At 41.7% G+C, this 12,197-nt stretch overlaps 1 protein-coding gene across 1 annotated transcript in view; it reads left to right on the top strand.

Moving 5' to 3' along the window:
- UBAC1 (UBA domain containing 1) overlaps nt 1–11,917 on the top strand; it is a 41,168-nt gene extending 29,251 nt beyond the window's left edge. The window contains exons 6-10 of the mRNA XM_040324190.1: nt 1,201–1,309; nt 3,604–3,823; nt 6,068–6,154; nt 6,340–6,478; nt 11,724–11,917. Of these exons, the coding sequence (XP_040180124.1) occupies nt 1,201–1,309; nt 3,604–3,823; nt 6,068–6,154; nt 6,340–6,478; nt 11,724–11,839 (671 nt within the window). The 3' untranslated portion in view covers nt 11,840–11,917. The remainder of the gene's footprint in view (nt 1–1,200; nt 1,310–3,603; nt 3,824–6,067; nt 6,155–6,339; nt 6,479–11,723) is intronic.
- The last annotated feature ends 280 nt before the right edge of the window (nt 11,918–12,197 follow it).

Genomic DNA, 12,197 nt, shown 5'->3' with positions numbered 1-12,197 from the left:
GGCGTGGCTGGCAGGTACTGCCGGCTGCCCCCCTGGGTGAGTAAGGCTGGTGGTTACTACTGGTGGGTGTAGCTGGCAGCTGCTGTCCCAGGTCAGGTGGAGTTCATTTGGTATAATTTGCTTCCTCTAGAGTCGGCTCCATTCTTCACACCGATGCTCAGGGATGGCGGATCAGGAACCATGATCTTGGCTTTCCAACCCACCATCCCAGAGCAGGAAGTGACCGGCCACATCAGAGCGAGGCCCACAGGTCAGCGGTTGGGCAACCCTTTCATAAAGGGATGGACATGGTCGGCAACAATACTCAGGCAGTTTAAAGCATTTAAACAATGCTCAATTGGTACTAAGGGGCCCAAAGTATGCTAAGAAAATATCCCTTACACTATTACACCACCATCACCACCAGCCTGGCCTGCTGATAGAAGGCAGGGTGGATCCATGCTTTCATGATGATTATCCTAAATTGTGACGACCCTAACATCCGAATGTCACAGCTGAAATCAAGGCTCGTCAGACCAGGCAACGTTTTTCCAATCTCCGATTGTCACATTTTGGGGAGCCTGTGCGAATTGTAGCCTCCGTTTTCTGTTCTTAGCTGACAGGCGTGGCACCGGGTGTGGTCTTCTGCTTCAAGGTTCGATGTGTGGTGCGTACCAGAGATGGTGTTCTATCATCTCGAACCAGTCTGCCCATTGTCCTTTTGACATTGAGGCATTTTCGTCCACACAACTGCCGCTCACTGGATATTCTATTTTTCGGACCATTCTCTGTAAATCCTAGAGATGGTTGTGCGTGAAAATCCCAGTAAAATAGCAGTTTTTTAAATACTCAGACCAGCCTGTCTGGCACCAACAACCATGCCATGTTCAAAGTCACTTAAATCCCCTTTCTTCCCCATTCTGATGCTCTGTTTGAATTTTAGCAGGTCGTCTTTACCATGTCTAAATGCATGGAGTTGCTACATGTGAGTGTATTTATAAGGCGCTGCATAAATTGACAATCCTATACAAGTGTCTGTAATAAAATAAATAAAAAGGGTCACACCACTGCACAGTTGCTGCTCTGAAAAGTGCTTTTATCCTCTTCATGTTACACTGCCATATAGCGCAGAAGGAATGTGTATGAAGGGTATTTGCATTCATTTACAGATAAAATGATTTTGTATGTGGTACTTTACCATTCTTTTTTCATCCCTTGCAGCCATGTTAGATGAAGATGAGGAGGATCGGGTGGATGAGATCGCACTAAGGCAGCTGACGGAGATGGGGTTTCCTGAGAGCCGAGCAGTGAAGTCCCTCCGGTTAAATCAGTAGGTACTTCTGAGTTTGTAATAATGCTTCTTATCGCAGCACATACATTTTGTTACATTGCAGAAGCCAGTACTGGATGTAATATCAGCAGATACTCTGAGCAACTAATGAAACCTGAAACAGAGTGGCAATCTGTACTGGGCCCTTTCCTTCCAGTGAATCTGCAGATGTCAGAGTTCTGATATGGCAGCAGATAAGCAGTCAGTCTCTGAGTAGTTGTATAAAATCTTAAGGTGTTTACTGTCTCAACGTATGTTATGTATATACCCACTTTGGGTCACCACATACTGGGGTATTTCATCTCTGTTGTATTGAATAGCATACTCTTTGGTCTTGGTGCCCTTTATTAAAAAATAATTATGGTTTATCTGAGATTTTGCTCATCTCTACCAGATGGATTGCTGCACTGCACTGAAGCATTTTTGTTGTTCTAATGTGAGAAATACTGTGGTTACAATTGCTGATCTACTTTTGAAAATGCTAGTTTCCTGGCTGTCTCAGAATTTGGTGCTTTGAGACAGTGTCTTGGGTCAGGAAAAATCTGTCGATCTTGGTCGTTCTAAAGCCTAAACTATTTTACCTTAATACTAGGGTTGTCCAGATACCGATACTCGGTATCGGTCCCGATACCGATACTAGTATTTGCGGGAGTACTCGTACTCGCGCAAATGCTCCCGATACCTAAATAGAATACTTTTTTTGTATTTATCAACATGTTCTATGAAAATTCTTTGAGTTTTTTACTACTGCGTGACAAGCAAATAAAACATTTTTATTCATTTTTACTCATTTTTATTCTTTTATAATGTCTTGAGTTAGAGTTCTTCATAATTCTAAAGAAAATATCCTTAGTCTGTATTGTGGTTTGAAAACTGTCACATGACATTTAAAAAAAGTATCGGTATTCGGTATCGGCGACTACATGAAAAAAAGTATCGGTACTTGTACTCGGTGCTAAAAAAGTGGTATCGGGACAACCCTACTTAATACACTTCTTGCATTAAAGTGGTTGTAAAGGCAGAAGGTTTTTAATCTTAATGCATTAAGATAAAAAATCCTTCTGTGTGCAGCAGACCCCCTAATACTTACCTGAGCCCCATATCTATCCAGTGATGTGCATGAGTGTCTCGGCTGTCTGAGACATTCCCTCCTGACTTGTCAAAGTGTGCCAATCAGAAGAGGGGGTGAGACTGAACTGTGGTTCTGTGTCTGAATGGACACAGGGAGCTGAGGCTCGGCTCGGGTGCCCCCATAGCAAACTGCTTGCTGTCGGGGCACTTGACAGGGGGCTTGCTTGAGGGAGGGGTCAGAAGCACCAAAGAGGGACCCATGAAGTGGAAGATCCGGGCTGCTCTTTGCAAAACCCACTGCACAGAGCAGGTAAGCATAATGTGTTTGTTATTTTTAAGAAGGAAAAAAAAAACAAGGCTTTAGTATCCCTTTTAAGGAAAAAAAATGCCCCTTATGCCCTGTACACTTGATCAGATTTTCTGCTGGAAAAAACCTTGGATGGTTTTTCTGACGGAATTCCGCTCAAGCGTGGCTTGCATACACACGGTCACACAAGTTCTCTGAACTTTTGATCGTCAAGAAGGCTGTGGCGTACAACACTACGACGAGCCGAGAAAATTAAGTTTAATGCGTCCGAGCATGCGTCAAAATTTTGCACGTCGAAATTGCTAAAGACAATCGGATTTCAAGCTCACATCGGACTTTTGCTGACGGAATTTCCGATTGTGTGTACAGGGCATTACACTTACTTGAGCTCTCATTAGATGCAGCGCTGTGTACATCTGCAGCTCTTGTCTCCCTCACCAATTGCTCCTGTTGCTGTTAATCAAAGCCAGTGACAATTGAGCGGCGGCAGGGCCAAGCCACACTGTCTACAGACACTGACAATGCGACTCAGGAGTGAGGCTGCACAAAAAAACACTTTTACAATCCCTTTAATCTGCTTGCTTGTTACGAATCGGTGATTTTGAAAATGTGAAAACCATTGGTTTACTCTGACAGCCAGGTGAATGGCATTTTCAGGAGGAGAGGTCAGTAGTGTTGGCTTGAACACTTGCATGTACTGCAGGGTTACTGTTTAAAGCATTATGAGGGTTCATGGACATTGTATGATGGTTTTATGTCTAGATTGACTGCGCGATTAAATTAGTTTTTTATTTTATTTTTTGGGACTTCGGTTCTTGCTGCTCCATTGTTTTTATCAATCTGTTAGTACCTCTTGGACTCCATTTCATTCCCTCTATCATTTTCTGATTATTATTTTTTTTTGTTATTGTTTCAGCATGTCGGTGACTCAGGCCATGGAGTGGTTGATCGAGCATGCAGATGATCCAGCAGCAGACGCTCCTCTCCCAAATGAGAATATACCTGAAGCAGCAGGAGATTCAGCCTCTGCTGATCCCAAAACCAGCTTAGGAGCCACAGCAGAGGAGCCAACAGATGAACTCACAGAAATCTTTAAAAAGATTCGAAGGAAAAGAGAATTTCGGCCTGATCCTCGGGTGAGTTAACTAGTTCAGTAAGAAAATGTTTAAGCATTTAAAAACCTGCTATGGTGTATATAAAAGCCTTTGAGATATTCACTTACAGGATACCTGTAATCGTAAAATACATTGGCTGCCATTGCAGAACCCTCTTTGAGGATATCATTTGTAAGTTTAACCCAAAAAACATTTCAATGTATTTATTGGCCCAGAATAAGAATATTTATTAGGACTTCCAGCTAAACTAGTTTTATGCTGCTGAGTCGGTGACTCAAGTATTTAGGGCAGAGACATCCTGGTAACCATTTTCTGAACTAGGTCATGAAAACCATTGTTTCGGAATACTATTCTCTTAAAGGGGTTGTAAAGGAACATTTTTTATTTTTTCTAAATAGTTTCCTTTACCTTGGTGCATTCCTCCTTCACTTACCTCATCCTTTAATTTTGCTTTTAAATGTCCTTATTTCTTCTGAGAAATCCTCACTTCCTGTTCTGTCTGTAACTCCACACAGTAATGCGAGGCTTTCTCCCTGGTGTGGAGTGTCGTGCTCGCCCCCTCCCTTGGACTACAGGAGAGTTAGGATGCTCTCTACGTTGCTCCCTTGGACTACAGGAGAGTTAGGATGCTCTCTACGTTGCAGATAAAGGAGCTGTGTGTTAGTGACCGTCCTGACTCTCCTGTAGTCCAAGGGAGGGGGCGAGCATGACACTCCACACCAGGGAGAACGCCTTGCATTACTGTGTGGAGTTACAGACAGAAGAACAGGAAGTGAGGATTTCTCAGAAGAAATCAGGACATTTAAAAGCAAAATCAAAGGATGAGGCAAGTGAAGGAGGACTGCACTAAGGTAAAGGAAGCTATTTAGGGAAAAAAATTGTAAATTTACAACCCCATTTAAGTCTTTAGATCATTTATGTTGCATTGCGGACAGGTTGTTTTTGCAGTGCACACTAGCCAGAGCTGGTTGTCAGCTTGACGGGTAAAGCTTCCGTCTGTAATAAAGCCAATAGTGGCAGTTACTGCTTTAGCGATTTAGTTATCACACACAAAATCATATTACAGCAATCATACATTGTAAATTTGCAACACTTTATTGCCAAGTTGAAATGTTCCAGCTGTTATTGCAGATTGAAAAAAAAACGGGAGAAAAGTATCACCCTAATATATAGATTTGGGTAGAAAGAATTAGTAATTTTTCAGAATACATCATAAATTCTTTAACTACCCAAATGCTAAAACATACACCTAAAAAAAAAAAAAAAAAAAAAATAGATTAATGAAATCAATTAAGGCGTGTGCCTCTGAATCGGGATTAATGCATATAGAAAAAGGAAAAGAGAGGGCAAACAGCCCAGACAGGATTCATCAAAGAGGAACAAAAACTGGTTTTAGCAAAAAATATACATTTTATTATTATAAATGATTCCACCTTATAGAAAAGTCTAGCGATCCCTCCACCATACATTGTAAAGAATGATAACGTTATCATGACACGGATAGCAACACCAACCACACATTCATTCAGACCCAAAACGCACGGGTATCGACTTAATAGCATTTGGTCCCAGAAAACGAGATAAATTGTCCACGGTTCTATGTAGATATGTACGAGCTCAAAGATTGGCTAATTAAACACTTATAATAGACGTGAATATTGATATGGAATCTGCAGCTTATTTTTCTCCCTTTTTTCTTTTATTTTCTTTTCTTTTCTTTTTTTTTTTTACTTTTTACAGGTGATTTTTTTGTTTATTTAAAAAACTAAACACACTGTAAAAATATAATTACAAGTAAATGTATTATGCTTTGTACCAGAAATGTAATTTTTGGGTTATGATAAACCGGTTAAATTCTGCAGTAACTGAACAGAGTGGAAGAATAACATTTTTGAAGGGGAATACCACCAGCCATGCCCCCCAAAAAATATACATCTTGCTTTTGTATCAATAATGGCACTGTTCATATGAAATCAGTAGGTCCACAGCTGAAATGTGAAAATTTTGTAAGGGATAACCAGCTACTAGTCCAAAAGGTGGGGCAGTATGGTGCGTTCACCCATAAACTGTAAAATAAAAGCCAATTTTGTTTATGTCCATCACCAGCAGTAGAATTGGGCTCGTGTCACATAGAACTAATTGTGTTTGTATTGCTGGGGGCTACAGGGTAATGCACAAAGGCGAGGGATGGAATGTGTGTAGCCCTTGTCATTCTACTGTACAGTATATGTTTTGATTTAGTGTCATTGCTCCTCATCCTCTTAGGCTGTCATTGCTCTGATGGAAATGGGATTTGATGAGAAGGAAGTGATTGACGCACTCCGTGTGAACAACAACCAGCAGGATGCAGCTGTGAGTAGTAGTTTGATATCTTAAGATCTTTTTCTGCCCTTCTGTTCTGTTTTGCTGACCTCCACTTTCATCACTTTTACGTTCTCATTACTTTTATTGCCTTTTTCGTATTCCTTCCCCCAATTACATTTTCTTTCTCTTATCGGTTCCTAGAACAATGTAGTCATTCATGTTTGTTTCTGCAGTGCGAATGGCTTCTGGGAGACCGAAAACCATCCCCAGAGGAGCTGGACAAGGGAATTGACACTGCTAGTCCTTTATTCCAAGCCATCCTAGACAACCCTGTTGTACAACTAGGCCTAACCAACCCTAAGACCTTGCTAGGTAGGTGTCCTTTGGAATCACTCGTAAAGCTGTGCTGCAGTCTGCCCTATCCAGGAGTGGTGAAGATGGCACCACATGAAGCCATTAGATTATTGAACGTTATTGTGTGTGTGTGGTGTTGGAACTGCAGTGAGCATGTTTTGTTCCAGTAAATGGAATCCTCAGAGTTTGAAGGATTGTTGTCAAGCTGGATGATTTCAGGCTTGTGTATGGGTGTGAAGGACCTTTACATTTGGCATCATGGGTTTAACCGTCTGTTTGCTTTGCTCAGATATGAAGTACTTTTCTGCTTTTAAATGAAAACTATTGTGCATTTTCAGTTACATCATGTATTATTTTAGTATCATTTTTGAGATAGGTTTCAGACTTTTTTTTTTATATATATATGAATCTTATACCATTTATTGGGGTATAGCGCACACCCCTAAAGTTGCAGCGGATTCCTGTGGAAAAAAGTTTTTTTGTACTTACAGTTTAGGTGTCTTGTGCGGCGGCCTCGTCGGGTCCGGCGTCAGTCTGCGGCTTCGGTTGTCCTCTTCGTCGGGTCCGGCGTCCATCTGCGGCGTCCTCCCCGCTCGTTTCCCGCGCCAAGTTTGAATACTGCGCCGACATATACAGAGCGCAGTACACTCGTGTATTGTCGGGCAGGCTCGGCAACTCTCGCGCTGACGTCCTGTACGTCCAGGACGTGAGCGCGGAAGGAGCCGAGACTGCCCGAGTGTACTGCGCTCGGTATATGTCGGCGCAGTATTCAAACTTGGCGCGGGTATCGGCGTATACCGCGCACCCACGATTTTGCCCTGATTTTCAGGGCAACAAAGTGCGTGGTATACGCCGATAAATACGGTATTTCATATATAGGTTAATAGATTAGCCCAAGACCTGCTTGCCTTCTGGGAGATGCTGAATTTAGATTGAATAGCCACACAGACATTACTAAACAGGAAATACAGCTTGCATATATAATGTGTGGGTTTTTTTTTTAACAATAGAGCATATAGAATGTTTACATTCCCTATACATTGACGCAAGTGGGTTGATTTACTAAAACTGGAGAGGGGTTTCTTTGCAGAACTGCATCAGATTTTTCCCAATCACCTTCCAGCAGTGTTGCCAACCTACCAGATTACAATTTACTGACGCGGCACCCAAAATTTACTTGCACAGCCAAGTTTTTACTGGCATTTCCAAAAGGTACACAATTACAGTTTTAAGTGCAAATTTCACTATTCAGGCTACAAACAAGTACAATATGCAGTTAGCAATGTGATTTAAGGTAGATAAGGCAAAAACATATTTCTTTTATTTTTTAAATGGTAAGTACCGTATTTTCCAGCGTATAAGATGACCTTTTTTACATTTAAAAAAAAACGCGGATAGGCGGCTGTTACAGCAGAGTATACATTATAAATGCCTCCGGTCCGCTCGTGGTTACACACAGCCCCGCCTCCTGACCCCGTGCCTGTAAGATAGACAGAACACGTCCCAGCATTTGACTGGCATTCTATCTTACAAGCGTGAGGTCAGGAGGCAGGGCTGTGTGTAACCACGAGCGGAGCGCAGGCATTCATAATGTGTAAACTCTGCTGTAACAGCCGACTTTCCGCTCTGTAATCCCACAGCTTTTCTCTTCCTTGTGATGATCCTCTGCACAGGTGAGCAGAGGCTGGAATGGGGGCACAGGTGACTTTAACACCTGTTGGAATAGCGAAAAATATTGTGGTGGATGTAAAGTATGCCCATGTGTCTACATTTAGGTCGATGGTTAATATGTGGTTGAATCCATGGGTTGTTGTTTTTTTTTTTTTAAATGGTGTTGCCTTGGAAGGGGGTAGTCTTATAAGGTGAGTATAGCCCAAAAGCTATGTGTTCACTTGAAAAATAGGGGGTCATCTTATACGCCCAGTCGCCTTATACGCCGGCAAATATGGTAGCTCAGGGACTGGACTCCTGAGTCAGTATCTCTCCATGGCAGGTGGTCCCTTCAGTCCAAACAGCACTGACAGTTGCTCAATGCTTGCCTTGCTCCTGTCCCGCAGACTCCTCTCGGCTTCCTTGCACTGTGACATCATACAACGTGCGCAGGCACTGCCTCTGCCGCCTGAACACTGTAGCAAACACTCGGATGGTCTCGGGTGGCTCCAGAGCAGAACTGTGCATGCGCAGTTTCAAGCCGAGCATCACGGCCATATTTTTTACTGCCAACATTTTCCTGTTGCTAGCAGGAGAAAAGTGCCCTTTTTTTTTTACTGGCTGCCAGCAAAAATACTGACGGTTGGCAACACTGGCTTCCAGGTTTTAGTTTTTTTCCTCCAAAGCTTAACCACTTGACCACCGCCCCATGTCAAAAAGACGTCCTGTTTTTAAAGTTGAATATCTCGATAACGGCAGCAGCTGCTGCCACAACCGAGATATTCATCTTTTCAGGGGGCGGTGGTGTACACGATAATGGCGGTCTCCGCGGCGGATTCTCCTTCACCCGTCCTCATAGCTCTGCTGGGCGGAAGTGACGTCAAAACGTCAGTCCCGCCCAGCCTCTTAAAGAAACATTTTTTTTTTTGTCATTTGAAAAAATGACTTTTTTTTTTTTTTTTTTTTTGCATTTAAGTCTAATTATGAGATCTGAGGTCTTTTTGACCCCAGATCTCATATTTAAGAGGACCTGTCATGCTTTTTTCTATTACAAGGGATGTTTACATTCCTTGTAATAGGAATAAAAGTGATCAATTTTTTTTATTTCAGTGTAAAAAATTATAAAACTAAATAAAAATAAATAAGAAAACCAAAAAAAATTTTTTAAAGCGCCCCATCCCGACGAGCTCGCGCGCAGAAGCAAACGCATACGCGAGTAGCGCCCGCATATGAAAACGGTATTCAAACCACACAAGTGAGGTATCGCCGCGATCGTTAGAGTGAGAGCAATAATTCTAGCCCTAGACCTACTCTGCAACTCAAAAAATGCAACCTGTAGAATTTTTTAAACGTCGCCTATCGAGATTTTTAAGGGTAAAAGTTTGACGCCATGCCACGAGCGGGCGCAATTTTTAAGCGTGACATGTTGGGTATCATTTTACTCGGTGTAACATTATCTTTCACCATATATAAAAAAATTGGGCAAAATGTATTGTCTTATTTTTTAATTCAAAAAAGTGATTTTTATCCAAAAAAAGTGCGCTTGTAAGACCGCTGCGCAAATACGGTGTGACAAAAAGTATTGCAATGACTGCCATTTTATTCCCTAGGATGTCTGCTAAAAAAAATATATAATGTTTGGGGGTTCTGATTAATTTTCTAGCAAAAAAATTGTGATTTTCACATGAAGGAGAGAAGTGCCAGAATTCACCTGGTGGGCAAGTGGTTAATTGAACAAGCTAAATTTAGAAGCTCCACAATATGCTATATGTATGCTGTGATGTCAGGGGTGAGAGGGTGTTTGGTACTAGACTGCACATTGGCTACCTTCTAATTACCAATGAGGGGAGAAGAGAAAACTGTTATTTGGCTGTATATGGCAATTTTAGCAGATACTATTTTTACTTTATTTAGACTTCTTTAAATTTAATTTCCCAGAGTCCTTTGCCATCATTAAATATGGGTAAGGCCCCTTTCACACTTACGCGACTTTTCCTGCGACTTGGGACCGGCTTCAAAGTAGTCCCTGTACTACTTTGGTCAGACTTTGATGCGTGTTGAGGTCCCTAGACCTCAAGTTTACACAGGCATTCCCTAAAATTTGCTGAAAAATCACGCAACTTTCAAGTCACAGCAGTGTGAAAGAGTCCTTAGTGTTTGTGCTGCTAGCCCCCGTGTCTTTCCTTCATCTGGCACATCTAGTGTTGCTGATAATCTTATTGTGAGCTCAGTTACACAGGATTTCTCATCATAGTACTGTACAATTCTTGGCTGTGATCTCAAGTGCACGGCTGTGCCAGGGCTTAAATAGTAACATCACTAATAACTTTGCCCTATTGGAGTTCCCTGTTCAAACTGAAGCAGGTTTTAGAGGCTCTCTGCCCTTCCTGAAGTAACAACGGGAACATTTTACCTTTTTGGAATATACAATGTCAAACCACAAATCTGTGATTATATACAATAACAAACCTGAAACTTCTTTCTAGAATACGTAACGGATAAAGCATTTACTGTGATCTTCTCAATCCCTCTTTTCTGTCTGTTACTGCAACATTCAGGTCATGATGGGGCAGTTGCACTTAATTATTATTATTTTTTTTTCATTGTATCATGTATGTGTGTGTGTGTGTGTATATACACACACCTACTTCTGCCTGCAGGGGGCACAAGGTACATTTCATCAGTTCAGTCACGTCAAAACGGATGAAGCATTCATCAGTTTTTCCCCCAAAAAAGTGACTAAACTTCAAACACTGTATATTAGCTGGTTGCCAAGGAGGGGGCCAGGAAGCTGGCCGTCACGTCCTTAACAACCAATAAGTCATCAGCTGTCAAATTGTGAAAAAAAATAGCATGGGGGTTCCCCCCCCTCATGTCCATACCAGACCCTTTTGGGTCTATTATGGATTAGAAGGGGACCACCCCAACGCGTGGGGTCTCCCTCAAATTCTATACCAGACCCTTATCCGAACATGCAGCCTGGCAGGAAAGGGAGGGGGCGAACAAGTGCCCCCCCTTCCTGAACCATACAAGGCCGCATGCCCTCAACATGGGAGGGGGGGGGGCTGGGTGCTTTGTTGAGGGCATGCCATGTTAATGGGGACAAGTTCCTCTTCCGGACAACCCTGGGCGGTGGTTGTCGTATGTGTGAAAGGGGCCTTAATCTAAAATGTAAACGTTCTATATATTCTGTATGCCGTCTTCTATCCTGCCAGCAGATGGAGCTCTGGTGTTCACATATCCAGCTAGATTAGCTTCCAGCATTCCTAAAAGAAACCTATTGTTTTATAGAACCAAGAAAATTATACATTTGTGGTCCAAAAGATATTATCGTTTCCCTTTTAACATTTTATAGGGTCTTGAATGGTGGCAGAAATACAGTGTATAGTATTAATTAAACCTGTGGGTCTTGTTAATCCATCAGTTCTACAATATTATAAACATATCCCGCTTCTTTCGAATCAAGACTATAATCTTGCTTGTAGATTGATGAAGATGTTGGAATGCTGGTTCAGCCCAAAAATATATGATGGTGCTACTGTGTTTATTGAACTGCCAACCCCAAATTTTGCTAATTATATACGTTTTTTATATATTTTTTTTTATTTTTCAGCATTTGAAGACATGCTTGAAAACCCGTTAAATAGCACGCAGTGGATGAATGACTCTGAAACCGGTCCCGTCATGCTGCAAATTTCTAGAATTTTTCAGACCTTAAACCGCACGTAGGAGGCGCTGGCACTGCAGGAGAAATCACCTTCGCTTTATTGTGTCCTGGGACTTGGGGAAAGAATACCAAAATCTTAATGATTGCATTACTTTTTTTTATTATTATTATTATTATTCTTGGCCCCTGTCATTTATTCAGCTCAGGAGAGTGTGAGTGTGAATTTTCTTTTATCACAAAAACCACTTGGATTTGTGAGTGTATTGCTGTTGTTTTGTGATTAGATTGAGAGGCTGTTAAATTGCAAGTTCACCTTTTTGTATTTCAAGAAGGAAAATAGACACAAACATGGTGTGTGTGTGTGTGTGTGTGTGTGTGTGTGTGTGTGTGTATATATATATATATATGTATACATACATA

This window comes from Rana temporaria, chromosome 9 (genome assembly GCF_905171775.1).
Source record: "Rana temporaria chromosome 9, aRanTem1.1, whole genome shotgun sequence".
In the NCBI taxonomy this organism is placed as follows: Eukaryota; Metazoa; Chordata; class Amphibia; order Anura; family Ranidae; genus Rana; species Rana temporaria.
This window is presented reverse-complemented; position numbering and strand designations above follow the sequence as displayed.